Source organism: Heterodontus francisci, chromosome 30 (assembly GCF_036365525.1).
Source record: "Heterodontus francisci isolate sHetFra1 chromosome 30, sHetFra1.hap1, whole genome shotgun sequence".
Classification (NCBI taxonomy): domain Eukaryota; kingdom Metazoa; phylum Chordata; class Chondrichthyes; order Heterodontiformes; family Heterodontidae; genus Heterodontus; species Heterodontus francisci.
The window spans coordinates 53,314,655-53,334,031 of record NC_090400.1 but is presented as its reverse complement, the minus strand read 5'-3'; the positions used below and the strand labels follow the sequence as shown (position 1 = coordinate 53,334,031).

Below are 19,377 nucleotides of genomic sequence, written 5' to 3'. Positions count from 1 at the left end.
AGGAACCCTTCGGCACGTCCAGAGGGAGCCATTGTCCCAATGGACGTGGTGCTGGCCCTTTAACACCTGTCAATCAAACCTCGCGTTTACATAAGGACTGGAAATGACGCACAGGCCAGGGAACGTCACACATAGGCCATCTCTTTCTGCAAAAACAAACCATTAAAGTCACAAGCATACCTATTAGCCCCGCCTTCTCCTGCAACTCTACTTATAGAATGCAACGACGTGTTAAACAAAGTAGGTTTGTCCATGGAGACAGTGAAAGGGATTTTTAAGACCTGATTTATTTTTTTCAAAAGGGGTGCACTATATTGCAGGCGGTGGATGAGTACGGACGGTGTGCGCCATATAAACAAACCTGGCGGAGGGATATACAGCCAGTGAGAAGGTAGGGCGGCGGAGGGAGAGGAAGGAAAAGAAAACCGTTAGGTACCCGGGGTCGCCTTCGAACTGCAATCCGTTCCCCACCCGAACCCGGGGGAATGAGTGGCGCGCCATCACATTTCCCCCATCGGTGACAGAAAGCCGAGGGAAAAGTGGTTGCCAAGCCCTCAAAGAGTGGGGAGAAGGGGCGCACCCTTTAGCAGAGGCGGAAGGAGGCGGTGAGTGTGCTGCGGCGCTATATAAGGTGCGCAGCGGCGGCTGCCAACTTCAGTTGGTTGGTCGTGGCGACGAGTGTTGGGGGGGGAGGGGGCAAAGTTAAAGAGTGACCCCACTACCATGACAAAAGAAACAATAAAAACGCCATGTAAATCTCAGTAGCAACAGAAAAAAACCTCCACTCTTGAGGGAAGCTTGAATGTTATCTGCTGTATAATATATTTAATGCCAAGTATGCGCAGACATCAGGCGCCAGTGGAGTGGGATTATGGTGGGAGAACTGCTGCTTCTTCAATGCTGGTGGCGGTCTCTGGGAAAGTCGGGTTTTGTTGTGCGAATTATTCTCTGAGGGAGGAAGAAACACTGCCAACGACTGCTCCGTCCTCTGCCTCTTCAGTCACCACTTTTTTTCTTTCGTCCTCTTTCTCCTCTTAGCCCCTTTGCAGTGCTGGTTATGGAGGTAGTGGGGGATTTCGAGTACAACAGGAAAGATCTCATAGGACATGGAGCCTTTGCTGTGGTCTTTAAAGGCCGTCACAGGAAGGTAATGAGCTGGGGATGGGGAATTATTTGCTGTTTGAACATTTTAAAGCATGTCTTTTTATGACTCAAGTTGCTACCAGTGCGGTAAACATGTTTGAATTATCACATGTACCTTGTGTGCAAACTTACGTGAGATCTTTTGGCAAATGTGTCTTTCAGTTTTCATTGACAAACTTGTAGTTAATTGCAATAAATAACAGCTTTGATGTCCAGTGCTAAATTGTAACAAATACGCTTGCATGTTATAGTCACTCATGATTGCTGGAAGTGTGACCACACTTTGTGCTCTGCTGGTTGATTTTTGTTGACGGTTTTTTGCTGGTGTGGTTGTGTTTAGGAGTTCGCTGTTACCTGTACCCACATCTGCCTCTTGAGTGATGCAATGTGTCGAAGGCATAATCAATGACAATTTGCCAACACGCGCTGGATGGTATGCTTTCCATCCCCTTCTTAAAAACAGGCAAAAGTTTCCTCTCGGTGTGATCATGCACTGTTTCTCTTCTGGATTGCTTCAAGTTATGTTATAATTGAAGAGGTCTTTCATGGTTAAAAAAAGGCCTCTTGATATTGGTGGTGATAGATCAGTTGGATTATAGATGGACGCAGTGTACCTTTCCAGAATATGGAAATCATGTGGACTCTTATTTGCCACTGTTACAAGTGATTTCAGTGTTCATACAATGAATTTGATTGCTACTTCCTGGCTGCCTTAGAGAGCACTAAGTACAGAAGACAGCGTTAGCATCTTGGCTTGTATTTGGGCATGTGACAGGCACGCTGAACGTCCCACCCTGCAGAGCTCTTGATTTACTTTGATGCTCCCTTTAAATACTGTCAGGGAGGTATGAGCTTTTGTCCCCATTTGTTAAGTGAGCTGGCCTCACCTGGAGCATTGCCAGGGTTGCATTGATGAACCTCAGTGGTCCTGGGTTGGGAGGGAGAAATAATTTAGCTCCCACTCCTGTTGGCCCTTGCTGAAATGTGTGTGTGTGTGTAGAAGCAGCATCGGGTAAGGTTAGTGCCTCCGTTAATACTTGTTGTTATGGATCATACGTGGGCACAAGTGAGCTACTGGAGGGTCCCTGGCATTTGTGGACACCTGCGCCAACAAGGATGATAGAAACAAAAGTTCTGCTTTGTTACAAAGCAGAAATAGATCTAGTGACAGTCAGTAGTTCATCCTGAGCTTTGCTAGTTTGTTGACTTTGTACCATTAATTTTTTGGGGCAGGGGAGGAACATCAAATCCAAATGATCAGTGAGTATGATTTTTTAAAATTATTTTTACCTTTTTAAGTTAGTGACTCCGTTTTCTCCTGAGGGTGACCACTTATGCTGGGATTTGGTTGCACTGGCAGCCAAATAACCAATGAGTAGTGACAGGATGCCTGATTGTGGCAAGCATTCACAGCCAAACCAGTCCTTTCCGTAAGGATGTTTTCTGCTGGGCTTGCTGGACAATGATCAGTAATTTTATCAGTTTATTCATCTGCCACATCTCTTCCTTGCTCAGTAATGCCATGATCAATTATTGTGACCCCAGTGCTGTTCTGTTTTAGGTATCTGTGACAGACCAGGGACTGGCCCTGGGATCTTCCTGGTCCATCTAGTTACATCAAACTGTGGCCTTATCCATTGAGTTATTGGAAATCCCATTTTTTCAATTTTTGATTTGTTTCCAAACAAATGTCCATTTCTAGACAAAAGACCAATAGGCATTGCTTCATAAATGCTGCTCTCAACCTGGTTGTTAAGCATGTAAGAATAATGCAGGTTGTTCCAACTTTGAATTCCCTTTTGTTTTGACAGGACAAGATCAGGGAATTGCGGGATCTGTACTTTTTGCCCCAGTGTAATTGATGTACAAATGTAATGTGCCACTTAGATATGTCCAGATGCACCATGAACCTAATACAATAGAGGGATGTGCTATATTGCAGTCTGTCTTGTTGCAGTGGGAAGATGCCAAACAGATGCCAGTTTTCTCTCATCACATCCTTCGGTTAGCGAAAGCATATCGCATTTATGTAGTGCAGCCAATATATCCACAGCAAGTTTCCACAGACAGCAAGTTAGATAATTGAACATTCAATCTTGTTTTGCTTGGATGAAGAATGTTGGCCAAGATATTGGTAGAAGTCTGTTTTGATAGATTGGTATGATCTTTTGTGTCCACTTGAACCACCAGATCAAATGAATGGAACCTTAATCTAATATGCCATTCAAAACACAATACCTCTGACAGTGCAGCACTCCCTCAAAATACTACACTCAAATATCAGCTTGGCTTATGTATCTGATTCCTGGAGTTGGGATTGAGCCTACAACCTTCTAATGCAAAAGCAAGGGTGCTACCAACTGAGCCAAGCTTATGTTTGAGAGGCATCTGCAGACTCTTGCCATATAGAGTAGTACAGCATAGAAACAGGGCCTTCGGCCCACCGCTTCCATGCCGACCATACTGCTTATCTATACTAATCCCACCTGCCTGCATTAATTCCATATACCTCTATGCCTTGCTTATTCAAGTACCTGTCCAGATGCCTCTTAAATGTTGCTACTGTTCCTGCCTCCACCACCACCTCTGGCAGCTCATTCCAGATACCCACTATTCTTTGTGTGAAAAATTTACCCCTTTGATCCCCTTTAAACCTCCTCCCTCTCACCTTAAATCTATGCCGTCTACTTTTAGTCACCCCTACCATGGGAAACAGACTCTGGCTATCTACCCTATCTGTGCCTCTCATAATTTTATATACCTCTATCATATCACCTCTCAGCCTCCTTCGATCCAGGGAAAACAGACCCAGCCTATCCAATCTCTCTTTATAACTCAAGCCCTCCAAACCAGGCAACATCCTTGTGCATCTTTTCTGCACCCTGTATGATTCCTAGCATGTTTTAAAATGTCACTGGTAGTGATCTGAAAGAAGATTTTCCACCCATTGTGCGCCCTGGAAGGACAATAAAGGGATACACTTCCTTGCAAATCAAAGTGAGGTTTCCCATTCGTAAAATAGCTTTCATTCCCGTATCATCATCTGCCCCTGTTTCAGGTTAGGACTAATTGAAGACTTGACTTTTGGCTAATTCTTGCAGCTGCCATCCTTGATTTTTGCTTCTTGTGTTGTAGCAACTGCACAGCTAAGCTACTTTATAAAATGCTTGACAGAATTATTGCAAATTTTTCTTCATGAGATCTGTTCCAGTGGCGAAAATCTGACACAGAAGTAATTTTCTTGGTTTAGCCATAGTTTGTTCATCAAAGAGTTCTGATTATTTTGGATCAATAGTAATGCTGATTCTCACCACAATATCCTTGACTCTTGTGTAACCATAGCACACCACTGAGTTTTTCTGTATGATGGCTTTTTGCTCCTAAAAGTTGTTCTTCAGAACTGAATGCTCTCAAGCAAAATTACCTTTTGAGTGCACAATAAAAGATCTGGTGGAATTGAGATTTCAAATAGCAAGGGCAGATTTGCTTATCTGTCATCTGTCAATATTACAGTTGCAAGAACAATTTAATGCAGGAAAAGAAAATGGCACTGAAGTCTTCCATTACAGTCACTGCAGTATAACATGTAATTAATTCTCCTCCTTGTGTGCATGTACAATTAATAATTTTCCAAAGTAGACTTGCTTATAAGTTGCAAATTTTCTAAGGAAATGATTTCAATAATATGTACTTTGTCTTTTACTGAACCTCGCTATACAATCTTGGATTTCTGTAGTCTGAGAACATAGGGAGATGAGCTGTATAAATACACAAACTTTGTTGGGAAGAATTTAAGTCACTAGGCCCAACATTCCTGGAGTGGGAATGGCTCATCAGCAGTGTAACTGGGGTCGATGAGGCAGAATTTGGAACAGGACCCACTGCCAGAAGTGAAGGTCGGTGCTTCTTGCATCTTTACATATGATCAACTTCCTTCGTTCTGGTGACAGTGGGCACCCACTATTTCATGAGTTCTGTGAACTGTCACTGAATTTACTGAAACCCAATGGTTTAAAAAAAACTGAACCTGGAGAGACTCGGTCACTGGGAAGTTACTGTACTCTTCTGTACTGTTGAATTTTTTTTATTTCATGGGATGTAGGCATCGCTGGCAAGGCCAGCATTTATTGTGCATCCCTAATTGCCCTTGACAACTGAGTGGCTTGCTAGGCCATTTCAGAGGGCAGTTAAGAGTCAACCACATTGCTCTGGATCTGGAGTCACATGTAGGCCAGACTAGGTAAAGATGGCAGATTTCCTTCCCTAAAGGACATTAGTGAGCCAGATGCATTTTTACGACAATTGATTATCGTTTCATGCCCCATTCCAGACTTATTAATTAACTGAATTTATGAATTAATTGATTTTAAATTCCACCAGCTGCTTTGGTCGGATTTGAACCCCTGTTCCCAGAGCCTTAGCCTGGTCCTCTGGATTACTAGTCCAGTGATATTGCCACTATGCCACCGTCTCCCCATCCACAGTCAGTTGATTACCAATACTGACTTTGCTTTGCAACAAGCTTAATTGTAGTAAATAATGGTAAGCTATTTCACAGCATTGTTGAAACTTAATATGGTATGCTAGTTTAAATTACAGTAAACTAGTAAGACTGCTTTTACAGCAGTCAACAGATTATTCATTACTGTTGTGATTTTGTGTAAGCATATCATACTAAATGATATCTGCATTTGTGGTATGATACAAGTGTTGCTCTATAACACAATCAATCAGTTAAGAACGTGAGAAAAGTCAGGGAAGTATTGAAGCTTATCCTTCCAGCAGCCAAGCTCCCATAGGGGTATTATCTGCACTTAAAAAGTCCCTTTTTGTCTCTTGTTAAAAAAAAAAGTCTAGTCTAATTTGCAGAGAAATGGCCTATAATGTATGTACTCTACCAGATTGTTAAAGCACTATGTCTTCCAATCAGGCACGTAGTGAGTTAATCATATCCATCTATCAGGTGACAGTGCTTCCTCATCAGAAGAAAGAAAAATCAAAGATAAACCAACTGAGGCTGTCATGCTCATCTCCCCAATGGCTGACAAAGTGTGAGCAAGAGATTCACAAGAAGAATGGGACATAAATGGGCAGAGAGGGAGACATAAGTGTGGAAGATGAGGCAGTTAAATGGAAGCGGTTTTTGAATGAGCAATGCCATGGTAGGTTAATGAGCACATAACATACTATAACAAAATCAGAAGATTCTTAATTCACAGTATTCCAAAGGTGTAACTGGTTCATTTTCTTTTGATATGGCTACTGGAGCATTGTGTATCTTTCAGGGAATAAAATAATTATCACCATATACGAAGCATCATTCTGCAACATCCCTATTTCTCAAATGCTGTGATCCTGTAAGGGCTGGAAAATCCACTTGTTCTGTTTCTAGTCTGTTGTTTTCTTTTTAAAACTGTTTTTTTTTTCCAATTTGTATTCCAGTTCATACTGGCTCAACACTGGCTGTATGCATGGATAGGTTATGTTTAACAGCTGTGACTCACAAAAATACCGCTCCTTCCACTTACTTCTGACCATATGATTTCATTTTTAAAGTTCTCCTCCGCCCTGTACTGTGTTTTGGTTTTGTCAGCACATATTTTGATGCCATCTGTTGCTACCCTTTCCAACACTGCCACCACTAATGATGTTCCCCAGATGAGCTGTGCTTCTGTTGGATGAAACTGGCCTTGCCAGTATTTTTTCAACACCCTTATTACACCCCGGAAGAAACTACACAATTAAAATTTGAATATAGGCAGCACTGGAATTATGAACTCTCAGGGTTGGGTGTTTGAAACTCTAAATCTTATTGGTGAGTCAATATTTGTACCATAGACTCTAAAATGTTCACACAGCAAATTCCTGATGCCATCAGGCAGGAATAGGGGTAGGAAACTGGAGAGAAAATGTAGGACAAATGCTAGGAATATCTCCCAGAAGGGAAGGAGCAAGCCTGGAATGTCCTTATACACCTGTTTGCTATTTGCCAAAAAATTTTAGGAAGCAAATTGGATGAGTGTTTGCATGTATGCGTTTGTCACTGTGCCTGTTGGAAGAAAAATAATAGGACTTTCTTACGATAACTTGTTTTAGATCAGCTTTTTTCTGATTTGTTCAATATGCTTGCACTCATTTTCAAATTTTTAATTAAAAATTTTTTGAAACTTTCTGGCAACTGTCAGATTTATTTAAATTTTGTAGTTGACATTCCCATCGCTTTGCATTACATTTTAATTTTGTTCCTTTCAGTGCAAATACTCTATCTTGCTCATCCAATTTTAAGTTTCTAATTCTGACGAGATATTGTCTGTCATTCTATAAAATGTGCTTTTTCACTTATTTTTTCTTGAGTTTTTCTACTGTCCTTTGCTGTAGATATTGACGACTTGCTGAGGTGAATTTCTATAGTTGCTAGTTTGGTATTTGTTCAACGTGACAGTTATTCATGTGTGGACTGTGACAGTGTCACTAAGCTTTTTGATTGTCGTGATCACCAAACTCGAGCCCAATCATATGCACTTGCAGAGAGTCTGATGGATAAGGCGCCTGAAACCTGGACACTGCGTCAGTTTGGCACCAGGTCTACCATAGTGGCTGTGATCAGCTAACTGCGCAGCCAGAGTATCAAAACAGTAACTTTTCTAGTTTGGATAGCTCAATTACTGAGTCAAGAAAGCCTACTTACATTTACAATTTAAAATCTACTTGTCTTCTAACCTGTACTTTAGAACATTGATGTCTTGCATTATGTACATTAGTCCTTTATCAAAATTACTCAATAAAAAAAAATGCATCATGTAAAAACTATGTTTAAATTCAATCACTGGGGGTGTAATTCCATATCCAGAGACCTTAGTCAGTTTGACCCAGTTGGTCACATTTCTGCCACTGAGTGAGAAGGTTGAGGGTTCCCATACTACTCCAGGACTTGAATACGTAACCTAGATTAGCACTATTGCAGAATTGAGAAAGTGTTGCATTGGAGGAGGTACTGTCTTTTCAACTCAGACTTTAAACTGAAGCCCTTATCCGTTCGGCTGATCAGGTGGATGTAAAAGATCCTAGGGTGCTTTTTGAAGAAGAACAAGGTCTTCTCCAAGTGTCCTGGCCAGCAGTCCTCCTTTAATTAATGCCACTATCTCTTTTGTGGTCTGTTGTACTTTATTTGCAAATTAGCTCCACCCTTCCCTACACATAGTTACTCCACTTCAGAAGTAATCCATTGGTTGTGAGGAGCTTTAGGGTATAGTCTAGGATGTGAGCAGGAAGTGTTGTATAAATGCAGGTTCCTTCTTTCTGTTGGTGCCACTGGATTTGTAAATGTATCCTGCAGCACTGAAACGTAGAGAATTTTTTAAAACTGCAAGTGCGAGTAAGAAAAATTGTTGCATTTATATAGTGCCTTTCAAAACCTTGGGGACCCAAAGTACTTTACAGCTAGTGAAGTGCTTTTGAAGTGCAGTCACGGTTGTAGGAAACACACAGCAGGTCTGGCAGCATCTGTGGAGCAGATAGATGAATTAATATTTTGGATGTAGACCCTTAGAACTATTTTAAGGCAGGGTCCATACCAAAAGAATTCACTCATTTGTTCTCTCCACAGATGCTGTTTGGCCTGCCATGTCTTTACAACATTTTCTATTTTTGTTTTATTTCCTCCAGGGGTTTGAAGTATTGTATGCCTAACTGTTTGGTTTGTGTTTTGAACCTAATTGGTTAGGTCACATTTCAATTGTGTATAAATTTGAAAGCAGGCTAGTACAAAATGTTGAACTTTTATTTTTCCTTCAAAATAATAGAGATTAGAGTTTCTGAAATCCTCGATGTGATTTATACCTTTTCCTAAATGAAATGAAATGTAATTGCCTTGAGGTTATGGTCTTTAGAGCTTCTGCTGTATCAGGATGACATTCTCGTGTCTTCATTTATAGTCACTAACAGTATTTTTGAATGACTGCTGATGTGTATACAGTTTTTGTTAATCCATGCAAACTGTCATAGGAAAAGTACCTTATCTGGGTTTCAAACTTGGCTTTCAGGAAAGAAAGCATAATGCCAGCCTGTTCCATTTTCTATACAGCAGTGTTGAATTGAACTCAGTCAGGGGATTTGGGTTGTGCAGCATATTGACCTCCAGGCACATAGTGATGAAAATGGTACTGTTGGTTGCATGATACCTTCTGTGGTAAGCTCAGTCAGTTATTTGAGGGAATGATTAAACCTTCCTATGGCCCTAAATCACATTCAGTTCAATACTAATGGGAACTACCATTGACCAGAAACTTAACTGGACCAGCCATATAAATACTGTGGCTACAAGAGCAGGTCGGAGGCTCGGAATCCTGCGGCGAGTAACTCATCTCCTGACTCCCCAAAACCTGTCCACCATCTACAAGGCACAAGTCAGACATGTGCTAGAGTACTTTCCACTTGCCTGGATGGGTGCAGCTCCAACAACACTCAAAAAACTTGACACCATCCAGGACAAAGCAGCCCGTTTGATTGGCACCCCATCCTCAAACATTTAGTCCCTCCACCACCGACGCACAGTGGCAGCAGTGTGTACCATCTACAAGATGCACTGCAGCAACGCACCAAGGCTCCTTCGACAGCACCTTCCAAACCTGCGACCTCTACCAACTAGAAGGACAAGGGCAGCAAATGCATGGGAACACCACCATCTGCAAGTTCCCCTCCAAGTCGCACACCATCCTGACTTGGAACTATATTGTTGTTCTTTCACTGTCGCTGGGTCAAAATCCTGGAACTCCCTTCCTAACAGCACTGGGTGGGTGCCTACCCCACATGGACTGCAGCGGTTCAAGAAGGCAGCTCACCACTCAAGGGCAATTACGGATGGGCAATAAGTGCTGGCCTGGCCAGCGACGCCCACATCCCATGAATGAATACAAAAAAAAACTCAGAAGATTATAATGTGGGAATGGAAATGTTACATTGATGAGGGGCGGCGCAGTGGTTAGCACTGCAGCCTCACAGGTCCAGCAACCCGGGTTCGGTTCTGGGTACTGCCTGTGTGGAGTTTGCAAGTTCTCCCTGTGACTGCTTGGGTTTCCGCCGGGTGCTCCGGTTTCCTCCCACAGCCAAAGACTTGCAGGTTGGTAGGTAAATTGGCCATTGTAAATTGCCCCTAGTGTAGGTTGGTGGTAAGAGAATGGTGGGGATGTGGTAGGGAATATGGGATTAATGTAGGATTAGTATAAATGGGTGGTTGTTAGTCGGCACAGACTCGGTGGGCTGAAGGGCCTGTTTCAGTGCTGCATCTCTCTATGACTCTATGAAGTAAGCAATTTTGAGGTTGCATTTGAAGTATTCGAGGGACAGAGTAAAGAGAGGTTTGTGCCTTTATTAGACATCAGTCTTGCATGATATACACCTTTATTTTGTTCTTGCTATCTGATTTTAAACTTCTTGTCGTCTGTTGTGCTCTGCTTTCCTCTGAAACATGGAAGACCACTGCATATATGTATCTGAGAATTAGCGTTTTTTTTTTGAGGAAACAAAGTATGTGGAGCCCATTTCTCCCAGTGGTACACTTATTAGCATGAATCAACTAAGTTGAAGAGTACGGATTGGTTTGTACCTGTATAGGCTGGTTTTGAGTGCACAGTGTGACTTGGTTTATGAGAGGCACTGCCAGTTTCTTTTGTTTACTGGAGCCGCATAACTCTTTTTGGCTTCAGACTACTTATTTCAGATTGCATTGCTGGAAGCAGGACAGATCAATTGGCTGCTTTGTAGCATGGTTTTTGTTCCAGATTCACAACAACATGAAATAGATGTGATAATTCAAGTACAGCAAAGGCATAACACTATTAAACCTGTGTTATACCAGACCATGGGGGTGCTTGTAGCTGATTTTGGAGCTGCAAATCCTAGCCATCAATTCTATCCCTCTCCCTAACCATTGTTGGAGGCTCAACCAGACTGCTTGCAACCTTGGCGTCCTTTTTGACCAAGATGAGCTTTTTAAAAATTTGTTTCATGGAATGTGGACGCCACTGACAAGGCCAGCATTTGTTGCCCATCCCTAATTGCCTTTGAGAAAGTGGCGGTGTGCTGCCAACAAAGGTCTGCTCCATCATCAATAGCACCAACTTCCACCTCAGAAATGCTCCTGTCTCCAACCCTGCTTCAGCTCATCTGCTGCTAGACCCCTCGTCTGTGGCTTTGTTACCTCTGGATCTGATTATTCCAATACTCTCCTGGCCAGCCTCCCATTTTCCATCCTTCTTAAACTTGAACTTGTCCAAAATTCTGCTGTTCATGTCCCAACTCGCACCAAGTCCCATTCACTCATCATGCCATGCGCACTGATCTACATTGGTTCCTGGTCTGCAACACCTCAGTTTTAAAATTCTCATCCTTATTTTCAAATCCACCCGTGGCCTCACCCCTGCCGATCTCTGTAACCTCATTCAGCCCTGCCACCTTCCAATGTACCTGAGCTCCTACAATTCTGGCCTCTTGCGCATGCCTCATTTTAATCGCTGCACAAGTTAGTGGCTCTGCTTTCAACTATCTGGGCCCTAAGCTCTGGAACTCCTTCCCTAAATCTCTCTGCCTCTCATCCTCTCTTTTAAGACGCTCTTAAAACATACCTCTCCCCTGTACTACTATCTCCTTATGTGGATTGGTGTCAAATTTTGTTTAACACTCATGTGAAGTCCTTTGAGGTGTTTTACTATGTTAGAGGAGCTATATGAATGCAAGTTCATGTTATTGCAAATGTGGAAAATACAATACTGATTCTCCTTGTGTTGATTACTGTATTCCCGGAGGTTGGGGTAGTGGGAAACTATATCTGAGTTCATAATTAATATTTGTCCACTAAAAACAGTTGGTTAAGTAAAGGCCTAGTGATGGTCAGTGAGACTGGATTGTTATTCAATGAATTAACACACACAAAATCCAATTAGTTCATTTTTAGCTTTTTAATGTGAAGAATTAAGCCTGATATTTTTATTGCGTTATGGTTTTGCAGTCTTAATTATATAAGACTTTCTGTTCCTTGCAAAACTATATAAAAAGTTAATTGACTTTCATGTCGGGGGAGAGAGGAATACATACTTTGTGTAAAAGTGCATTTATTTCAGCATAGTTTTAACAGGCAACTTTGTGCAATCATCAAATCTGCGTGCTAGCTATTAACTGAAACTAATTTAGATATCTTTTAAATTAGTTATATACATATCAATAAAATAAAGACTTTTTATTAATATTTTTGCAAAACATAAAATTGGAAGGCGTTGAGCAGAAATCAAACACTTAATTACAGGAAGGAAGAGGAGAATAAAAGAAGTGCCCCAGACTCCTCCTGTATACCACCTTTCTGTGTGAGTTGGGTTAATCGCCGCCACCTCATGGCTGAGGAATAGTGTACAGAAAACTGAAGAATAAGACAGTATAAGTAATATGAAAATTGTGGGCGCTAGCAGATTTTTCAGCATTGAAAATAGCATCTTTTCTCTTATAATTTCATAAAATTTCCATGTTAAGCTGTGCAACTTCTCAATGTTCCATCATTCTGTGAATTTCTGGAATAAACAAAAATCTTAATGTGTTTTTGTTTTGGTATTTGGGTATTGCAGTGCTTAAAGACCATGTCCTTTCTTCCGTTAATGTGCTCAATGTTGCGTAAATACGCTCAGGAGTGTGGTTGTTGGCATGTTTTTACATGCATTCCATGAAATCCTGTCACACACCATTAGTTAATGCTGTATTGGTTAGGTCTAAGCTATATTCAATTGATTCATCTTGTATCTTAGTGAAGAAAACAAGAAATAGATCAATGTTGCATATATATCTGTGTATTGGAATGCTACTGTTGCCGCCCTTACAGATGTTATTGGCGTCTTTAAATCTGTATTTGTAAATTACTTTCTTTATCTTCCCTTAGAAATCAGATTGGGAAGTAGCTGTGAAATGCATAAACAAGAAAAATTTATCGAAATCGCAAATCCTGCTTGGGAAAGAAATCAAGATATTAAAGGTTTGATGTTTCTTGTGTTTCACTTATCAGCGGATAAAATAAAAGTCAAGAAATTGTCTTCAGTGCTTGGATTTTGGTTTTCTCCACTAAAAATAGACATTCGAGTAGCTATTGTTTGCCCATCCCATTGAACTAAAGCTGTCTAGTGGAAGTACTATTAGAGTTTGGATCCTGACTTGAGTAGTTCAGTTACACTCCTGAATTCAATTTTCGTGAGTTGTTTGAGTAATGATGAACCATGTGGTATGATATATTTTCTAAATATGCCAGTGACATCTGGTGGTATCGTTTATTTATATTGTCATGTTGCCCAATTTCATTCTTTGATAGGGCATTTCTGGCATTTGGAGGTTGGATTAGATTTAATGCTTATATAGTTTATACCTGCTGGCAGCATAGCTCATTTGTTTCTTTTACCTTTCAGTTCCCTACTTGCATTGCTTATGTGATGCACATGACCCTATTTAAAAAGTTCTTAGAGGAATCCTGTAGATGCTTTTATAGTAACCTTTGTTGCTTTCCAAAGTACTTGCCAAATCACCAATAGTAAACATGGTAATAAACAGAACATTATTTATACTGAAAATATGGTTGTTTACCTTGTGCCTTGGTGTTTCGTCTTTGCCACTGTTATGGAGTGAGTGTTGCTTTGTTGCAGTACAGGTGCCCAGTGTCTTATTGGAAACTAGAGATTTTGAAACTATATGATTTACACAAATCAAACACTGCAGAGGTAGCAGATGAGTATGCTGACCTTTGAACAACTCAGTTTGGTGATCAATCTGATGTAAGGAAGGGATTTGGGCAACCACATTTTAAAAAGATATTTAGGTCAGATTCCTGTATTTCCACTGGCGGCACCACCACCTCTTGCCGAAGTTAATGGGCATTGAGGAGTAAATATTCACAAAGGTCAACCATTTTCACTGTAGTTTTAATATGCTGACTTCCCATTTTTAAATAAAAGATTCCTTATCTTGTAGTTTGCTATTCATTTTTAACTTGTTGTGGTATAAAGTCAATGTAATGTAATAATTACCATTAATCTAGATGTATTTCTCATTCTGACTTTTCTGATCTTATGAAAATGATCTTCTATGTTGGCGTAATATATTCTTCACAGCAGAAAAGTGTGCATTGCAATTGAGGACTTTACTGACTTGAGAACTCTTTTATGGCTGCCTTCCCAAAGTAATGGGATGTCACACAAGAAATATACACCATCCTCTGATTTTCGTCAAATTAATGTGATGGGTTAAAGTTTTGGCAGATGGTTATTTGTGGATGCTTGGAATGCGGCTACTAGGAGCTGTTATCACCTTATATATCTCTTTAGTAGTGTCTGATATATGGTTGAAGAAACTAGTAACTTTTGAGAAAAACAAAAAAGCCTGAAAGATTCCACTGTGTCCTTACAACAATAGAAGGACTAAGCTTATTGGTCGCACTTCAGTTTTTTCTTCTGTACAGTGTTTCAGTTAACAATTTTTTTGCTTTTCATTTTAGGAGCTTCAACATGAGAACATTGTAGCACTTTATGATGTTCAGGTAAGATACTTAAAATTACTCTGGTTTGTTTTTGCCACTTATAGGAATAATTAATTAACCTTCTTTTCAAAGATAATTTATTATAGCTATCATTTAAAGTCAAAACTTGCTTAAAAAATGCACAGTTAGTGTAAATGTACCTAAGTGTCACTTCATCTTTTATGAATATGGGTTATGAAGTTTCTGTATGCTGCTAAAATAATAGTTTATTATTTAAGGAAAGCGAAACATTTAGTCTTCCAAGTTTTTTAGGGATTTTTTTTCTTTAAAAATAGAGAACTGCTGTTAACAATATATTGTTAACAAGGTGCGTTGCGTCAGTGTTTTACCGCCAGAACATGGAGTCAGAATAATACTGGATATTTTAGCAGTAGATTTACACGCGCTCGCTTAGCCTAATTATATTTTATCTGATAACTTTGATCGCTGTCCCGGAGATTGCCTCAATCTGTCTTGGTTATAAAACATTGTTTGTACTTCAGCGTATTTGTTATAAATTACACTTCCTAAACTACTGTTACTGAAGTGAAACATAAGAGTGAAGAATGTTTTTTTTAAACTATTCTTCCTAAAGAATTGGGCATCAACAATCTGAACACTGCAAACTGTATTGATAGAGATTAAACTTTTACTTTTGACCTCCATATTATTTGCTGAAAAAGATACCTTTTGAGCAACACATCCCATTATTAATGAGCCAATCGGTCAGCTACTTGTGGCGAGGTAGATAGAGCCCGAGAATTACTTATTGCCTTGAGTTGCTGGATGATTTACACCACTCCAGCGTCATCTTTGTGGAAACAGTATCTTGCCCTTAATGTCCTTGTAAGTTACATGAAATTGCTGCATTTGTGCAAAAAGTACCCATTAAACTCACCACATGAAAATTTTAAAAATGTTAAATGTAAAATAAAATGCTTGCTTTTTCTTTCTTTTATCTCTTAATCCAATTAATCTTTCCCCCTCTTTATTTCTCTTTCAGTACATGATTTGACATTGAACTCACCCATTCTAATTCATCCTCCTCACTCCCTCCTCTGTTTATTTCTCAATCTTTAGGTCTCATCAGTTAAGGAGATAAACTTGGTCCTGTTGTTCACCAAACTCACCACAGAATTATCTGTTCACACTTCCAGGGCAAAATATTTTTGAATAGGTATAGCAAGACCGAGTGCTCCGTCCCAATAATAATATGCTTTAACTATAGCCTCAAAGAAATACTTGCTACTGCATTAGCACGCTATTTCTATTTTTCTACACTTGACGAAATGAGTCAAGTTGCAGGCAATTGATGCTGAGTACTATTTCTGCTCATATTTCTGTCACCACTAAATAGGGCCACTAGTGTCAGAAATGCTTATGGAGTTGCCTAGAGCACATTATCTTATTTTCTTAACAGGAAACTAAGCCTTTATTTGGGGCTAGATCCCCATATATTGCAACCACACTCATGTGAGCAATCCTTTACAGCAAAAATCATAGGGTTGGGCTGATACATTTGCAACATTTTAAATGTACTCGATTAAGGCAGGTGGAATATAATTGGAAGTTGGGAGGGTGTGGTCTTCTAGGTAGCAACTAGATCAGTATTCTGGCCTAGTAATTAATTTAATGTGTTTGTGTTGTAGTATCAGCTGGATTGTTTGAAATTCTTTGTTCTGATGTGTTTTTAGTGTGCATAGCATGACTTCATGATTTTAACTTGTGAAACTGCACATTTAAGTAATGGTAAATAGTTTTTGAGTTTAATAACTTAATCAATGCTTACAAAATAAATTAAACTTATGCTGAGAGTTGTGGTTTAAATGGTCTCTGTGACAAGAGAGGGGTTGAAGACTATCACACAGCACTTGAGGTGGACAGTCTGTTTTGATGCTTCACATTTGTGTGACCAGCTTGAATGTTCCCAACTTGGAAACAAAACTATTGGGTAACATGCTGTCCAAAATGTTACAAATCAGCTATTACAAATGTAACTATATACAGGTACTGATCTGGAAGTAAAGGCCTGCTCGGGTCTGCAAATGAGACCTGAAACAAGCCCGACAGAATCCCATCCGAGCCTGAGCCCAACCCGGCCTGAGTCCTTCCATTTTTTTCCTGCACCCAACCTGACCATCTGTTAACTTACCTTCCGTTGTTCACTTTGTTCTTTACCTGCACAAGCTTAAAAAACTGTAACAAAACCACCTTTAAAGTCCAAAAAGTAAATTAACAGTCACTTACCTGAGGTGGTGGTAGAGCATGTCTGATCCGGCCCGGCCCGACCTGAGCCCGAACACCGGACCCGGAAGTGCGACCTGATGCGACCTGAACCCGGCACATGTCGTCGGGTCCTGTTGGGTTCGGGTCGGGTAGAAGGTCTTTATCTGGAAATATGATTGACCTTAAAAATCAGAAGAAACAATGGTGTTCAAAGAGGCTGCCTGAGCTCCTCAGTCCACAGTGTTGGTGTTGTGAAGTGCTAAATCTGGAGGTTATCCACGTGGCAGGAGATGGTAAATTGTGGCAATTAGCATGAGAAGAGCACAAGAGAGTTCTATGGAACCGAATGGGGAACCAAAACAACGTGAGTCAGTCCTGTATTTCATGTTGCTTTATATACTTTTTCCATCTGATAGCGAAAGGTATTTATGTATGAATTTTGGTTGAGTGTTACGCTGCCAAACCCTTGATGGCCAAGAACAGCAGTTTCCCCACTGGGTTGCTGGATGAAGATTTTCACAGCAGAATGCTCCATCTGCCAAAAGACGGAGATGTTTACAAATGGGTCAGAACAGTACCTGCTGTTGAGTAACTACATAAGGTATAAAATTGGTTGCGGAGGAGTCTTGCCTTGACAGCAGGCAGAAGAATTCAGGATCTGAAGGGAATTATTTAAAACATAATTATATAAATCGGGAAACAACATTTTTAAGGATATTAGGAAGTAAAATTACAGAAGAATTTTTTTCCTCCTCCCTTTCATTCCCCCTGCAGTTCATCTGTTTAAAATAAATTGAGCAATATGTTTGCAAAAATCAAAGTTTACACTAGATGCCAGAGCAAAATTGCTGTTGTGGTTTTTCAGAAGGCTGGAGTTTCACCATTGTTTATTCCCCTTGCTTGTTTGTTTCTCAGGCTCTGGCATACCAGGACTTTGGTAATGTGATGTCCAAAATGTTAATCTGACAGTGTGGGAACAAAACAAAAATTGTCATAGCCTTTTTGTAGTTGATCCACTAAACTGTGCTTCAGTTTGGCTTTTACCGGTGTGCCCCACAGTTCATGCAGGAAGATGACCAACAACATGGCAGCCTTGTATTTTTTTTTCCAAGAGGAGGACATTTAGGAAAGAAACGTATCATGCTGCATGTTAAATAGAAAATAATAGACACTGTGTAATTATTCCAATGCAGCAATCTAGTTTAGTGGATTCAGTTTTTTAAAATTGAATTCTCGCTGACCTCTGTAGCATTTTTTTTTTTTAAATTTCCAAAATATACTTTATTCATAAAAATCTGTAAAAAATACATTACCAAACAGCACCAAGTAAAAAATTACAAACAGTGCAAAGGTGATCAGTTTCCTTCAATACAGGAGTGAGTTGCCTCACAACCCTTCCATTTCATTTGTCATGCCATATACATTTTTACATTTTACAGCAGATGAAATTTTTCTGATACAGTTCAAGGGATTTCCCATGGATCCAGCCCCTCCATTCAGCTTGGTGGGGGGACCCTACACCGTGGTCTTTCCCCATTGAGCCTTTGCTGCAGCTGCCTCAAGCTTTAGTGCGTCCCTCCGCACGTAGTCCTGGACCTTTGAATGTGCCAGTCTGCAAAATTCGGTCGTGGACAACTCTTTGCGCTGGAAGACCAGCAAGTTTTGGGCAGACCAAAGGGCGTCTTTCACCGAATTGATTATCCTCCAGCAGCAGTTGATGTTTGTCTTGGTGTGCGGCCCTGGGAACAGCCCGTAGAGCACAGACTCCTGTGTTACAGAGCTGCTTGGGATGAACCTCGACAAAAACCACTGCAACTCTTTCCACACCTGCTTTGCAAAGACACATTCCAGAAGGAGGTGGGCAACCGTCTCTTCACCACCACAGCCACCGCGGAGGCATTGTGCGGAGGGGATGAGACTTCGGGCGTGCAGGAAGGATCTGACGGGGAGGGCTCTTCTCACCACCAGCCAAGCTACATCTTGGTGCTTGTTTGAAAGTTCTGGTGATGAGGCATTCTGCCAAATGACTTTGGCAGTCTGTTCGGGGAACCATCTGACAGGATCCACCATCTCCTTTTCCCGTAGGGCCTTGAGGACATTCCGTGCAGACCACTGCCTGAAGGATAGGTGGTACGGCACAGTCCAACTGGATGGAGCGTTCCACGGCAACGTGACCAGGCCCATCCTTCGCAACACCGGGGACAGATAGAAACTCAGCACGTAGTGACACTTGGAGTTTGCGTACTGGAGGTCTACACACAGCTTGATGCAGCCGCACACGAAGGTAATCATCAGGATGAGGGCGATGTTGGGTACATTTTTCCCCCCCTTATCCAGAGGTTTGAACATTGTGTCCCTCTGGACCCGGTCCATTTTGGATCCCCAGATGAAGCGGAAAATGGCTCGGGTGACCGCCACAGCGCAGGAGTGGGGTATGGGCCAGACCTGCGCCACGTTCCGCAACAACG

At 40.9% G+C, this 19,377-nt stretch overlaps 1 protein-coding gene across 7 annotated transcripts in view; it reads left to right on the top strand.

The window, feature by feature from the left end:
* Window positions 1–258: 258 nt before the first annotated feature.
* Window positions 259–19,377, top strand: part of ulk2 (unc-51 like autophagy activating kinase 2) — a 132,957-nt gene continuing 113,838 nt past the window's right edge. For 3 of the 7 annotated variants that reach the window (XM_068010664.1, XM_068010665.1, XM_068010659.1), the window contains exons 1-3: window positions 674–1,147; window positions 13,064–13,156; window positions 14,663–14,704. In XM_068010664.1, coding sequence (XP_067866765.1) covers window positions 1,058–1,147; window positions 13,064–13,156; window positions 14,663–14,704 — 225 coding nt within the window. In that variant the 5' untranslated portion in view covers window positions 674–1,057. Of the gene's footprint in view, window positions 392–415; window positions 606–673; window positions 1,148–6,106; window positions 6,306–13,063; window positions 13,157–14,662; window positions 14,705–19,160; window positions 19,194–19,377 lie in introns of those variants that run through there. The other 4 variants (XM_068010660.1, XM_068010661.1, XM_068010663.1 and 1 more) reach the window with 4 other exon arrangements.